Raw genomic sequence first — 14,927 nt, 5'->3', positions numbered from 1 at the left:
CCGGGACGCACTCGAATGATGTCGATATTGCATGGCACGAGATCGAACTTGGAGCTGGTGGCATCCGTGTCACTGCTGAGGAACTGAAATTGCTCAACATGACCGACTCGCCGGAAATGCCGTTCCACAAAGTGCCCGATGAGCATGGAGGCGGTTACTTGGCAATGCTTGAAGTCTTTCATCTGCTTCACTGCTTGGTAAGCCCATCGCCTATCTTCAATGAGCCATTATTCGGCGCTGATATTCAGTATTTTAGAACTCTTTGAGAATGGGGCTCTTCTACAATTATGAGCATTACAAATTCTTGGACGACGGGGTCCCTGACGAAAACATCTACAGCCACTTTGGTGAGTCTGATATTTCTCGAATACGCACGAGATCCGATTCTGACAGTACAGACCACTGCATCGACATGCTGAGAATGAACTTGCAATGCCAGGGAGATGTGACGCCGGCCTTGTTCGTGGATCCCCTGGACAATCCGAAACGACGAGACGCGTTACCAAACTGGTCTTCAATGCACACTTGCAGAGACTTCGATGCCATTCTCGACTGGAATAAGCATGGCCCAAGGTCGGTGCGGTGGCGTGATGCTGGGCCGAACCCATCTTGGGACCCCAATATTGAGGGAGCCGAGCCGCCTTTCCCGCCAGAAGGAGAGAAGGAAGAGCACCACCACTCATAGCCGTCTGTAATAACGGTATGGCACCATTGACCGAGACGATATCGGAAGCATGCGTTGGGTCTGATAGTGATTAGGCAATTTCTTCTAAAGGTGGCCCTGTAGCACAGTTGTAGGGATTGTCAATGCCCGTTGTATAGACGAGGTTGTGTCTGCTCCTGGGACCTCATCCATCGCAATGCTCCAGTCTTCTAGTCCACTCTTCGAAAGTATTCGGAATGTGTCGAGATTTGCGAGGCCAGCGAGGGCATCACTGTAGTGACGCCTAAATGACTCCAAATCATTCACTTCCACAACCAAATGCTGAAACAGGCTCTTATCGCTTCCCATCAGTTTCAGATTCCAGAAAGAGGCTTGGATCGTATCGAGATCGAAATCGACCCAGACATATCGCGGGTTCAGGCCGCCAGAGAAGGCTTTGGCATACAGACCGATGTTGCGCGATTCTCGACAAGTCTGCAAAATTGCGGGAACAGTGTTTGGTGAACGGCAGTAGATCAAGGTGGACTCGAGCGGTTGGCGGCGGTACTTTGAGGGTTCATCACAGGTGCGGACGATGAGAGTACGCGGCTCTTTCGCAAGGTGCCATATGTGAATGCGTAGTTCGAATGGGAGCTCGGAGAATATGTGGAAGGAAGCCATTACTGAAGTTCTGAGGATTTGAAGGTGATTCAAAAGCAGCTTCGGAAAGAGCTTCACTCAGGGCAAATAAGGTTGGCTCGGAACTGGGGATTGATAATTGCCTGCTCGTTCTCTGGTACTGCGACTGAGGGTGTCGGTCATCTGAGCTTCGCGGTTGTCAAGATGCGTTAATACGCAGAGACTATTGCAACCTAACATTTCAAGTTTTACTCTTGAGGGAATCGTGCATCACGTCATTCCTTGCCTTACTGGGCATCGTGCATGTGAGACATCTCAACAATCCCTATGAGGCTAGACATCATGTGATGAGCTTGCGAACGTCCAATCCCGAAAGACTAATTCATGTCGGAGAATTGATGACAACGTGCCTTACCTCTTGACCCAAGACAAGGAGGATCAAACTGGGTTCGACATAATGATGAGGGGCTCTCGATTGGGACATGGGCGCCATCCAAAGTTTGGAATATTTCGCGAAGCTGCTTATGTTCAGCGATAGAGCCAACTTTCAACTCTGCGATAGACTTGAGCCTACTATTTTTCAAATGCATGTGACGTCAGTTCTTGACGTCGCGCCAATACTCACTAGAACTGTAAGAGTTTCCATCGCATGGTAGCCCAGAGTCGTCGTTCATAGTTGCCAACGAGGTCAGCAACCTTTTAGACAACTTGGAAAAGAATGAGCTCAAACAGCACATTGTGCGCGAGCCTTCGATGTAGTCGCGACGAAGGAGAAGTTATTGCACGCAGTCACACAGTAAGTGATACATCGCACGTGGTGCGCGCATGTCGGCCGAATGATGCCACGGAGCAGCCCGAATGACAGGCGTGGACTCCCCCGCACTGTTGCATGCCAAGCTTCCCGTTGCCCGAGGTCGTCCAGATTCGCCATACGATCAGCGGAAGCAAGATCTCATCTCCGCAGTAATTGTGCCGCGCCCTGAGTTAAACCTTGACTATTCCAGGAGGTGCGCGAGACGTCACTATATAAAACCGAGAGTAATTGGTGGGATTGGCCTGGGGACATCGCGGCATTGGCGCCCTGCCTGGTGTCATCGCTTCTTTCGGCTCAGTCTCCGCCGAGACGCGACGATGCAACTTTGGCAATTTGTTAGAGGGGAAAGATAGATTAAAGACTCCATTTTCATGACTTTAAATCAAGCCGGTTAGCCCGGTTTTGAAGACAGTTCCAGTTTTTGCGATCACATTCGCGTCTTTGATGTTGTTCAGCATTGCCTAGCGATAGTTCCGGTCATTCCAGTAAAAACCTTGTAAAATGAGAGTTAGCCAAGCTCTGTCCGTCATCGTTACGGCGTTTACGACGATCTCCGCTGCTCCCTTCAGTGCAGATAGCGCACATCACACCCGCGATGCCAAGCCGCCTTACTTTCTTCTAACGGGCGATTCGACCGTGGCCATCGGCGGCGGCTGGGGAAACGGCTTTCTCTCATTTGTTGAGTCCCCGGCCGATGGAAAGAACTACGGCAAGAGTGGAGCAACGACCGTGTCTTTCCGGGCTCAGGGCATCTGGGACACCGTTATTGGTGAGGTCGAAGCGAATAAAGATGCGTTCAGCCCGATTGTCACTATTCAGTTTGGTCACAATGACCAAAAGGCAGCGGCAAACATCTCTGCCGACCAGTTCCAAGCGAATTTGGAGAAGTTGGCCAACGAGGTCACGGCTGCTGGCGGGACTCCTGTAAGTCAAGTAACATAGACGCGTCCAGCAAGCATGCTAATATTTGTACGCAGATTTTGATCACGTCACTTACACGCCGCACATTCAGCGGCGGCAAGGTCATCCAGAACTTGGAAACCGAGCGCCTTAGAGCCATCGCCGCGGCGGAGGCCGTGGGCGCTACGTACCTTGACCTCAACACCGCCAGCACCAACTACATCAACGCCATCGGAAACGAGAACGGGCACAAGTACGACCTTGCTTCAGGCGATTCTACGCACCTCAACACTGCTGGAGAAACCGTCTTTGGTCGCCTCGTTGCAGATCTTCTTCTCGAGAAGCGGACCGATCTTGCCGTTTATATCAGGGATAACAAGGCTCTTAGCGACAAGATCAAGGCTGGAGAGTTTGCGACGGGCGATGAGACTGATTGATTCTCACGCGCATCTATCTCTCAGTAGCTTTTAGGACGTTGAACTTTGGTGAAGAAAGCCTTGCAGGTGGCTAAGCACGTGCGTGTATATACATAGAGAAAAGAGCCAAGTCTGGCTGATACATACAAGTCAATGTTCATATTATTGTCGTACCTACCTGGATATTTTCGAAGAACCCAAAGCCAGTAGTGAAACATACCGAATGACGGTGCCCCTCTAGATACAAAACCCATCTAGAGGTTACAGCGGAACAGGTAGTTGGTGTGTTTGCCGCCAGCGTTCGCCGAGTCGTACAGTCAGGTATACTAGTCCGGCACAGATGAATTGTATGCCAGCTGACATTGTTGAGACCCAGCCGACACCAATCGCTTCTATTAATGGAAGACACACTGCAGTTGCAAGGCCAGCGCACATATATCGCATAAGGTAGTGGCTGGCTGCAGGCTTGTTAATATCAACATCATACGCATGGTGCAAGAACATGCAGATAATAGGGAGAGGGATACCACCAAACTTCTTATCCAGAGTCCAGCCGTACAGAACCATGGACCCTGGCAACATCAATCCGAGGAAGACAAGACTGCTCTGAAGTCTGTCCTCCGGCAAGCGGATGCCGCGCTTCCGGATCCACGAGCTGACAGTGTAGTCAGCCCATCGACTGCCAATCTGGCAGCCGATAACGTATCCCGCTCCAGGTGCAATGTACAGCAACCCCGATTGCAGGGGCGTAGTAAGATGAAACCTGGGGTTGAGCACGTATCGTATCGGAGTGAGCAGAGAGTACATGTTCCAAACTAAAGATGAGGAAGCGAGGCACTGAAAATAAGTCAGCGGTTTTGCAGCTTAATGTATACACTTAGCTGCAATAGGGTCACCCTACAATGAGAAGCATATTTCTATTGCCGTAGATCTTGACCACTCTGACTGGGTTTCCCCATTGCCAAAGCTTGCTGCATTTTTCCAGTGGCCCGAGCCCTGCCAATTCGCTCTCACGAGACTGATGGAGAGTCTCGGGGAGGCAGAAGAAAACGACAACAAGTGCAGTGGCAGCAAGTGAAGCTTGAATCCAGAAGATGACGCGCCATGAAGTGAACGTGACGACTATGCCGCCGAGGAGGGGTCCAAAAGCCGGACCAACGGTGGTGCCACTCAAAAACCAGCCCAGAGAAGTGGCTCGCTCAATCTGCAGTCCTCATGAATAAGCCCAACCACTTAAGACCAAGTAAATTCGGTGTAGATGATCTTACGGGGTGATAGATGTCAGAAATGCAACTGGACCCAAGAATGAGAAAGGAAGTGCCCTGAAACGCCGTGAAGGCCCTGAATAGGAAGAAAAGTTCTAGTTGAGGCGCCAAAGCCGTCCCAATTGTGAAGACAAGAAATAATGTGATGCTGTAGAGATATGCCTATGACTAAATCAGAAATGTCTTATTATACTACACCCTGGAAAGAGAACGTACAGAGCGGCGTCCGAAAATATCGGCCCAAGGTCCCCAAATTAATGACGAAAGGCCCATGAACGCAAGGTAGACCGCATTGCTGATGCTGATTACATTCGCTGTTGTGTGGTAAGTTGTAACAATCTCTGGGACGGCGGCCAAAACGCTTGTCGTTGAAGCCTGAGCGAGGAAGCCGCAGAATGCAGCGATGGCTGTAATGGTGCGTTTCTGCAAGGGTCTGAAGCGGGAGTAAACCGATACTTGAACGCGACCCTGGCCCTCGCCCTCAAGGGGTGCTTCTGGATTGACCGATGCCATTTCCAACGGACCTTAAACAGAAACTGTGTCGTGACCGTATGGCGTAATTGAATTGAGACCTGTAAATATAGTTTCATTTAATCGCGGTGATGATTTATTGCGACTGAATACTTTTCAGCTCAATTGTATCGAGCCGATGTCGGGTGATACAGAAAAACCCAATTCAGGCTAATCAAGTCACCGAAACCATTCCAGAGACTACTGAGCGACTAAGTAAAAGAGCCTGATAATACTGGGAAATTGCTGCAATGAGTCAGACTCAATAACAGAGCGGCCTTGGTCACCGGCTGCCGGCTACCGGCGCTACGGCACATCGGCCAACGGCATTCCTGCCGGCCGATGAACGCGCCCTTGAGTGGAGACTTGCTCACGTCCGTCGCGTCGTGCGGACTGGAGAATGGGACGTTAGCAACTTAGAAGAAGATAAAGAAATGCTTGATTCATCACTGTTAGTGTCTACACCACTCATATTATTCCAGAATGCTCCATCGCCTAATGTAAAACATCCAAACAGCCGAGCACTTCGCGGCTTTGTGACCAAAACACCGTGTCTGAGCGCCCCAGGACCACCACTCCCCGGACTTCCGCCAAGACCCGGGAGCTGACATCACAACCATAATGAAGAAGGTGAATTTGAGCCACGCTCGTTCTTGCACGAATGAGACAATTTGAACAGTTCCTGTTGTATGGTATCAATTGTAATTACATGATGCAAATTCCTCTGTTGCACTCCTAGGAAAGTAGCGGTTAGCTGTATGCTCGAATTCTGGGTTATCGAGCGTAGACAAACCCCTTTGTCGCGAGCGACGCAGATCTACACATCGCCAGATCAGCCAACTTGCGTGAGATTTCATGCCGAAGAAGATTGGTGACCTACACAGTTCTCAGCTCGGTCGTGCCTGCAGCACACCTGACCTTCCTGAGGATACACGGCGCGCTTCGTCAGGAGAGCAGGGCTTGCGGCCGTCGCAGCGGCAGCAAAAACGACGAGAGATAGAAAGAACTTCATCTTGGGGGCGAGACTAAGCAGAGCCGTTGAGTTACTGGATAAGTTGTCGCGTAATCAGGATTGAAAGACAAGGGAATGCAGCGTGCAGAAACAGGCTGCTTTTAAGGTCTTTCCATCACGGAGTCGTGGTCTCAACTTTTGGCACAGACTTTGCATGCGTTTTCAAGCAATTGAAACCTGTACCGCAGCGCATTGTTCTACGCTCTGACGAAACTTCACGTTGTCGGCTATCAGCCGAACGCTAATCATTGCGAGTCCATGCGTGTACAGCTCTTTGATGGAAATCGTCCTCAGCGCGTTTGGGAATCTGAATAAGTCCCTTAACACATGGCCAGGTGCACAGTCAGCGAATCCGCTGCTCCAGTCAGCAGGAATTGCAGCGCGAGGAATTCTAGAGAGACTGCTTGAGTTGCTTATGTCAATGACGTCAAGACTCGGTGGAATACCACGGCTTCGAACTGAAAGACTAGGGAGATGTGTCGGTTCTTTCACGTTGACAGTGGAAGTGGCACTAAGTAATGATACTTGTCGTTTGAAGGCTTTATATATGACAGCTAGTAAGTAGGGCCACCGAACCAGAGAGGCCATTTAGCCTTTCTACACCCACCCGATTACGATTTATGAATAGATGATACCGTCCCAGGCTAAGACGACTTTTCACGAGGAGGGACAACTTGGATGCTTTTTGTAAGAAGAATACAGGTATTCACTGTTATCAACTCATATCATGGGCGAAGAGTGGCTCTTCGTCCTATCTCATAAGACCCTGCTATACAAGATCTTTAGGGCTCTTCTGCCTTTCGTCTACAAAGACAGATACCTGCATCGTCTTTGTGATGCCTTCGCCACCACTACCATGGTCCGGGATAATGCTCTCCTCCGAGCCCATCTTGGATCCAAAGCCTGAGCGAATCGCCGCTGTATGTCGAGACTGGCTAAACATCTCAAAGTTTCCTTCCGGAGTGTGCGCTCTCCTTGACTTGCTTGCATTCTTGTTCCGCATGTACCCATCGTTGTTGTACTTTGACGAGTTGTATTGTTCGGCTGACGACCCAGAGAGTACGGCCTTGAATAGCGGCTTGAGGCATGGTATCGAGGCTGCAATGATCGCTGTGCATATTTCGACGGTCGTCCTTGGAAGCGCAAATGTTAGACGATGGGGGCTCGACGTTGAAAGCCATTGAGATGGCTGAGAACTTACCAGATTGTTATATCAGTGCTGTTAAATAGGAAGTCTCCGTGTTTCCCATAACCCGACAAGAAAGATATCTTGATGACTGCTGCTACAGTCGCGCTGAAATAGCTGTCAGCGGGGTTCAGTCTCAAAGCTCCTACAGAATACGTACAAAATACCGAGAGACAGCACTCCAATGACGGCAGATTTGACTTTCCAGTTGAGTTGCACCTTCCACATAATTGGTACTGGCAAGAGAGCGAAAAGAAGATCTGTCAAGACAGATACGCCTTACAACTGTTAGTCTAAGGAAAATCATAGCCTCCGTGAAGAGGGACATCGTTTAGCTTACTCGAGTTGAAGAAGGCGGCGAACTTGAGATCTGCTTGTGGAATGCACTTTCCTCCTTCAATAGAGAAATCCCAAGTGAATGCTAACGGCTGGCATTGGAAGAAGACGGTCACTAAGTGAAATCAGCGCGAGATCGGAATCAAACCGCCAGTCAGACTGGAGCCTTGGACGTAGATCAACCCACAGAAGTTACCAACTGCCGAAAATACCGTAAAAATGATCATTCCCCAAATGACGTGTCGAAATTTTCCAGATGGCGTTATTCGCAGGAGAAACATGCCTACACTAACTTTAGCCAGACACAGCGCGATGAGGCACAAAGGCTGCGTGACGAAATTGAGATGAAGGCCTGTGACGATGTTGCTCTTCGGTTCGATGTATTGAATGTGTCGACCTGCGCCATACTGGACTTCAGGAATGATGACCATCATTTCTGCGAAAATCGTAACCTTGACAAACACGTTTTCCTTAGCTTTGACCTTCTCCAAACCTGGCCCGCACCTTCGACGACAAGCCGAATGAGAGATCTTACCGTCGCTGCGATCATGAAGTAGTCGTCGAGGCCAACAAGCCGGACCAGTTTCGCCCTAACCCATACTCTCAAGATAACAACCGCCACAGAAAGGCCAACCAGAGTTCCGCACACCACGAGGATCTCGCCGCCTCTATTGACGTCGGGTGGAAAGGGGACCGAGTCATCCATGACGGACTAGCCTGCAGGGACAACCTTGAAAGCAATGATGTGAAAGTGCAAACAAGACTTCTTGGTGATGAAGAAGAGTCTTGGTCTCCTTCACAAGCTAAAGATGGGCCGCATGAGCTGGGCCGCGCTGTCACTTTGTGGCACATGGCGGATATTTCCCCTTCCCCATTTGAATCATCTCCTTAAGGTTGAAGGCCTGGGAACATAACGGTATCTACCCGCTCTCGGCGATTGACTCAGTATTCTGCGAAGAATTTGACACCATGGTCCGGGGGTGCCCATAGATGAATCAAAGCTGCGGAGTACATCTTGCCAGAGTTGGTCAAAGGTTCCAACATGGCTCATCTTTAAGTAGATCCGTATCCGTACCATTCCCCGCCTAATCAACATCACGAACATGTTGGCAAGGGTGGCATCCCCCGGTGGGTCTATCAAAGTACCGATCTAAGATGTCTCCATGCCAGCGTATGGATCAGTCACCGTAAGAATATGTTTGGAGAGCAGTTCAGCTTAGATCAATAAGACCATCTCTGTTATGCTCACAATGGGATCCGGTGTGATGGTGCATCTGTACGAAGTATAGTTACGTGCAGGATCCGTGTGCGGCAGTTTGTACTGCCGGCTCGAGAACCGTTGGCTTGGGTCAGGGGTAAGCCCTGCCTAGCATAACTCAGTAGTAGCGATTGGTAGGTACTAACGGTCATTGATTCCCACAGTTGCCCTGCTCGAGAGGTGATTTTTGACGGGAACATCCGCGTCGCATGGGAGCTGCCTCTTCTCGACAAACAACCGACCTGGTAGGCTAGCCATCATCTTGACCCGTCCTGCACAGTAACGTGTGTCAAGTGAGCCTTGCCGAATGTGTATAATTGAAAACTTTGATCGGGCTGGTATTGCCTATTCTGTTATGCCTGCAGTGTGTTTACACAATGCGCTCTTTAAGCCACGAACATTCATTCATCGGGGAATTGGTCGCTGCAGTGACGAATGCAACTAGGTTTACTGCAAGGATTGAACCGACGGGATACTGGAACGATCAATGCGCCCTATCGTGTTGATGTTGTCACAACTTGTATTTTTGATCAGACACCCCACACTGAACCTCTCGCAATGAGCATTTTCCCCTGGGGTTCGAAGCCTTGCGGCAAGAGCACGTGAAGGAATCTGGCCTTAAGATGGCTGAACGGAATTTCTTGACATCTATACATCAGTCTCAAAGCTATAGACAGAAGCCGAGCTCCGAAAATCACGCGAGCACACTCTACGACCGAGAAACTCCAGGTCCGTGGCAACTTGTAGTTCCGGAAGACAGGCCGATTGAGAAACCACTCGTGGGGGCTACGATCAGCGATTCAATGGCCAGGGATGATTCTGTCATGCAAATACGGCTCGAACAAATTTGATCATATTTATCAAATCTTTGAAGTTGGTCTACCGGCCATCCAAAGATTCTTGAGTATGCGCCGATGCTTTGCCGACCCCGGCGCCCCGCTCTCCCCTCCGGTGAATCTAACGGCGTCAGCACCGGGACGAAGCGGTGGCTGCTCTTCAGTAGAATGTCACTATCCCGTACAGAGATAAGTACGATGATGATAGACTGATACATAGCCAAGGCTACCAAATCACCAAGATCTATTAAGAGAATTGTAGTATACGGGTACGGCAGGGCGGCACGGGCGGAAAGTGAGGTAAGCATGCGGTGAGCTTGGAGAGGTCTTCAAGATGGTTGAAAATTGAGTTGGTTGGTTCGGATACAGCCAGACTTCTTGCCTTGCCACTCCACCGCAACATCGCAGGCATCTTGCATACAGCGCCGCAGACCTGCATCGGTTGCCGACTCAAAATGATTTAGCATATTTTCGATCGAGCCACTGAAGCTTCCTATCGAAATGACTGTGGGAATTCTCCAACTTACCGGCATGATGGTCCGCAGAACCCCTGCTGCGTACGCTACTACGCTCGCCTTTATTAGTCTCGGTAACTGCTGGTCAGTGCCGGTGTCTTTCCCAACCTTTGTCGTGACCAGAGCGACAAACACTTTCTTGTGATCTGCATCTCATTTCAATTTGACAGAGCCGTGCAACATGAAGGTTTCGTCTGTCTACTCGTCAGCCGCCCTGGCATCGGTCGCGTTCGCCGCACCCTCGGTCAAGCCACGCGGCGACTCAACCACAGACGGGGCTCAGTTTGCCGATCTCACTGCCAGCATCCAAGCCAATGTGCTCAAGTCACTAGATGAGCGGGAGGCCAGGCTGAAAAAGCGCGGTCAATCAGCCAACTGCACGACAAGCAACATGGTCTTCCGTCGAGAGTAGTAAGTGGTGGAACTTGGGCTAAAAAAAAAAAAATACTTGATGACTGACAAGCAAATAGTGGCTCGCTTTCATTGACCGAGAGGCTTTCTTATGTGAACGCCGTCAAGTGTCTTCAAAGCCTGCCGCCCCGAACGCCGGCTAATGTCTCTACTGGTGCTCGATCTCGGGTATGTAATATTATCCCACGGCTTTGTCCGAACCTTTTTGCGCGGTAACCCGAGCTCGACTGACTCGTTGCACAGTTTGATGACTTTGTCGTGACCCATATTCAGCAGACCATGACGATCCACTACACAGGTAACTTTATGCCGTGGCATCGCTGGTTCGTGCATCTCTACGAGAAGGCCTTGCGCGAGGAATGTGGCTATACCGGCTATCAACCCGTGAGTTCAATCTCGATCTTTCTAGCTATCTTCCTTTTGTTAACAGTGAGGTATCAGTACTGGGACTGGCCCAAATACGCTTCTGCACCTGAATTGTCCCCTATCTTCAACGGAGACCCTTACAGTCTTGGCGGAAACGGCGAGTACATCCCGCATGACGGGCCTGTCATTGAGCCTCCCGAAGGAATTGGCGGCTCAAACATCCAGCTGCCCGCTGGCGTCGGTGGAGGATTCGTGACTACTGGACCTTTTGCAAACATGTCTGTCAATCTTGGCCCCGTCGGTGGGCTTGAGGGCACGGCACCCGGGCCGGACGGTGGTCTAGGCTACAACCCTCGCGGCTTGAAGCGCGACGTAGGCCCGGCTATGAACCAAAGATACGCCAACTACACAACGGTGTTGAGTGAGTATCTCTGCCAGCGCTCAACAAGTGACGGCCGATGCTGACGGACCCTCAGACTTATTGCTCAAGCCCAACATCTCAGAGTATAGACTTTTGAGCGAGGGAGTTCCTTACACCCCTGAGATTGGACCGCACGGAGGAATACACTACGCCATCTCTGGTGATCCAGGTGCGGATCTTTTCACGTCCCCTGGCGACCCTGCATTCTGGGTTCATCACGGGATGATGGATCGCATGTGGACTTTCTGGTAAGTTTCTTATATGGGTGAATCATCGTATCTGATGGACTCTTCTTAACATTTGGCTCCCAGGCAAGCGCTCGATCCTGCCGCACGCCAACAGGAATTGAACGGAGGTGACTACGGCCACATTACTTGGGCCAACAGCCCGCCATCCGTAAAGACTCAGCTTACGGACGTCATCGATATGGGATACACGGGTCCCTCAATCAATATTGCAGATGTGATGGACACCTTGTCAGGACCATTCTGTTACTTCTACGTTTGAGCATCCGACGAATAGAGCAATGCCGACAGAGCTCAGGGTCTGGATGAACATCGGCAGCTTATTCGATGAGCATGGAATGATCGACTAAAGGGTATTACGTAGTGTCTAATGATGTAGATATGAAGCTATGGAGATACGATATCACACAATGAAGAGTGGCGATCTTGTTGTAAGCTGCATGAAGACGACAGTGATACGCTATACGACGCATTTCCACTTCCCTTCGCGCAATCTATCGAAGGATTGCCCTCCATTCTAGTACAACAGCACATTCTATCTATCCCAGCATAGACTTCAGCCATGTTCGAGGCCCCTTCTCAGAGTCGTGCCCCTCAACACCCTTATGCGAGCCCTCGATGATTTCGGTATCAAGCGGCAAAACTCCTAGCTTCCTTGCTTCGTCGTCAGTGAAAGTCGCATAGTAGTCCACCTCATCAATAACACCGGCCTCAGGAGGGGGCCAGATGGTGTTGATGCCTAGATGTAACAAGAATGATATGGCAAAGCCTAGCGGAAACGCTAGGTAGTAAAGATTGATCCAACCCTCGGCAACTTTGACGCTATTAGGTGTAACACTGGCAGCAAAGCCTGGGAGCTGTGTTGCGAAGCCGCACACCCAAGCGATAAAGGTTCTAGGGTTGAACCCCTTATAGTAGTAGAAAGAGCCATCTGGACGCGGGTGGTAGAGGTCTGACAGCTTGATTCTGCGTCTGCGGATGATGAAGTAGTCGCAGATCTGGATGCCGATGATGGGACCAAGAAAGACGCTGTAAGCTGAGAGGACGCTGATGAAGACCGCTGCCGATGACAGGAGTTCCCATGGGCAGAGTGCGATACTCAGCACGAGACCGATGTAAGCGCCGCGTCTGATATTAATGTACCGACAGAACAGACCAGACAGATCCATGCCAGCGGAGAAAGCATTGTCAACAGAGTTGATGCTGAGTTGGATACACAGGAGGCCAAGACCAGCAAAGAAGGCACCGGCGCGGCTCTTGGCGTTGTAGTCTGAATCTAGCCATGCTTGTACGATCAAGGGCGGGTTCCAGATTGGTTCGCCGTAGATAACGCCAGTTGCAGAAGCAGCCAAGCAGCCAAAGGTAGGGAAGATGGCTCCAAAGAAGATGATGCTAAACCACTGTCCGAAGACTTGGTCTCCAGGCTTTCGAGCAAAGCGACAGTAGTCCGGCTGGTTGGTCAAACCGACGGCAATGCTGCCGATAACTGTAGTGATGCCATGAACAATTTGCCAGCCGAGTTCGCTCGAGGACATTTGCTTAGACCCTTGGCGAACTAGGGACCCTGCTTCGCCGGCTGTTGCCAGAGCCCATATCATGATGGATATGAGCGTGATCGAGGAGATGATGTTGAAAGCCAGAAGAAGTTTCTGAATCCTCTCCGGCCGGATGTAGAGAATGGGGATAAGGAGGATGTTGAAGATGATCCAACCAATGAAGTCTTTGGTGGTGAGGTGCGAGGACTCGGGGAACACGTTGCCTAGTGATTCGAACGATGGGAAGATTGCCGAAAGACTATAGTTCATAAGCACCAGGTCACGCAGAGGCTATTGATGTTTTTGTTGGGAGATACTCACCAGTTGACAACTGTTAAACCTCCGGTCCACGACTGTACAGCAAACCACACCAAACTGAGAATGATTCTCTGAATTAGGATGATGTACTGCCCGTACACGCCCCAGATGTACCGGGAAACGACCGGAAATCCTATATGCCAATGTGCGCCGACATGTCCGTTGAAGATGGCAACGAGGGCAATGATAACTTTGCCAATGACGATGGCAATCACGCTCTGCCACACAGAGAGTCCAGCAGCGACAAGGGATGCTCCGAGTTGCCAATTGGAGACTATTAACCCGTTAGTTCATCAAACGACATTTTCGCCAACGATGTTTCACTGACTTGCAACCTGGTTTGTCAACCAGAATGAGATAAATGTTGAAGTTGTCCATCTTCGACGGCTTGGAGGAAGGGGCCTGATGTCTTCGTTGATCCACACGTTTGACTCGGCTACATCAGTGTCGGGCAGCCGAGCCCATCTCAAAAACCCGCTGAGACTCATGTTTACCACTACGAATTCATTGATTGGACTTGCAGAAAATCTCTAACCAGCAAGCTCCAGGCTCGGATGAGGGAAATTCGCTTGGTTTAATGGATCCGCATCCGACGAGAGTCCACGCTCACGCTCAACTTGGATGCATTTCTTCCGTATCGGTAATGCCTCTGATACGTTGCATCGGCGCCCGCTTGGCAGACCTTCGCGTCATCCTAAACCGCAGCCGATAACCCAAACACCAGCATTATGTACGTGAAGGTATCAACTTAGGCTATTTCTTATCGTTGGAGAATGCCTCCAAACACACCATAGGTGTGAAGCTCTTATCATAGTTTCACGCGAATGTGGAGCAAAGACGGCGATAAGAACGGCATTGGGCAAGGTCTGGAGATCAACAACCCAGGGGATCCAAGTTTACCCCGCAACATCATCGTTCGGCATCTGGTGTCCGGACCTTTAACCGCATGGTTCCACGGAGGAACCAAGCGGTTGTACCTGCCCGATTATCATTCATTATCTATCCTTTGCGCCGTCTTAAAGACTAGTGGCACAGAGTATCTGACCGTGGCCGTGGTCTTGGGAGCCCATTTAACCGCTTCATCCGCTTATACCACATGCCTGTGGGATGATCTCCGACGACATGAGCTTTGGCCAAGGACTTGCAACATTGCCATTCGGGGTCTGTTAACGCGAATAGCTTGGAGTAAAGGAATGAGCGCTGGTTATATGAGACTGGGACATTCATACTCAACCGAATTGCTGAACTGAAGACCTGGGGAAAAGCGGCAAGCTGGCAATATTGCAACAATCAGAGCTATT

The 14,927-nt window shown here is 50.3% G+C and overlaps 4 protein-coding genes across 4 annotated transcripts; 2 read left to right on the top strand and 2 right to left on the bottom strand.

Annotated features, from left to right (window-relative positions):
• Window positions 1-2,597: 2,597 nt before the first annotated feature.
• Window positions 2,598-3,433, top strand: N0V96_008992 (uncharacterized protein; the record flags this gene model as incomplete). The annotated part of the gene is made up of 2 exons (XM_053188931.2): window positions 2,598-3,020; window positions 3,074-3,433. The coding sequence occupies 2 exons, from the start codon at window positions 2,598-2,600 to the stop codon at window positions 3,431-3,433; spliced, it is 783 nt and encodes a 260-aa protein (XP_053053697.2).
• A 3,535-nt stretch (window positions 3,434-6,968) lies between these two features.
• N0V96_008991 (uncharacterized protein) lies at window positions 6,969-7,820 on the bottom strand (the record flags this gene model as incomplete). Its single annotated transcript, XM_065758511.1, has 2 exons — window positions 6,969-7,277; window positions 7,812-7,820. The coding sequence occupies 2 exons, from the start codon at window positions 7,818-7,820 to the stop codon at window positions 6,969-6,971; spliced, it is 318 nt and encodes a 105-aa protein (XP_065612904.1).
• Window positions 7,821-10,511: 2,691 nt separating this feature from the next.
• Window positions 10,512-12,035, top strand: N0V96_008990 (uncharacterized protein; the record flags this gene model as incomplete). Its single annotated transcript, XM_065758510.1, has 6 exons — window positions 10,512-10,738; window positions 10,801-10,909; window positions 10,985-11,125; window positions 11,183-11,528; window positions 11,584-11,776; window positions 11,840-12,035. The coding sequence occupies 6 exons, from the start codon at window positions 10,512-10,514 to the stop codon at window positions 12,033-12,035; spliced, it is 1,212 nt and encodes a 403-aa protein (XP_065612903.1).
• A 277-nt stretch (window positions 12,036-12,312) lies between these two features.
• On the bottom strand, window positions 12,313-14,004 carry N0V96_008989 (uncharacterized protein; the record flags this gene model as incomplete). The annotated part of the gene is made up of 3 exons (XM_065758509.1): window positions 12,313-13,567; window positions 13,630-13,900; window positions 13,962-14,004. 3 exons carry the CDS (start codon window positions 14,002-14,004, stop codon window positions 12,313-12,315), a joined length of 1,569 nt encoding a protein of 522 aa, XP_065612902.1.
• Window positions 14,005-14,927: the final 923 nt, after the last annotated feature.

Source organism: Colletotrichum fioriniae, assembly GCF_027942845.1.
Source record: "Colletotrichum fioriniae strain IMI 355084 chromosome Unknown scaffold_11, whole genome shotgun sequence".
NCBI lineage: Eukaryota > Fungi > Ascomycota > Sordariomycetes > Glomerellales > Glomerellaceae > Colletotrichum > Colletotrichum fioriniae.
This window is presented reverse-complemented; position numbering and strand designations above follow the sequence as displayed.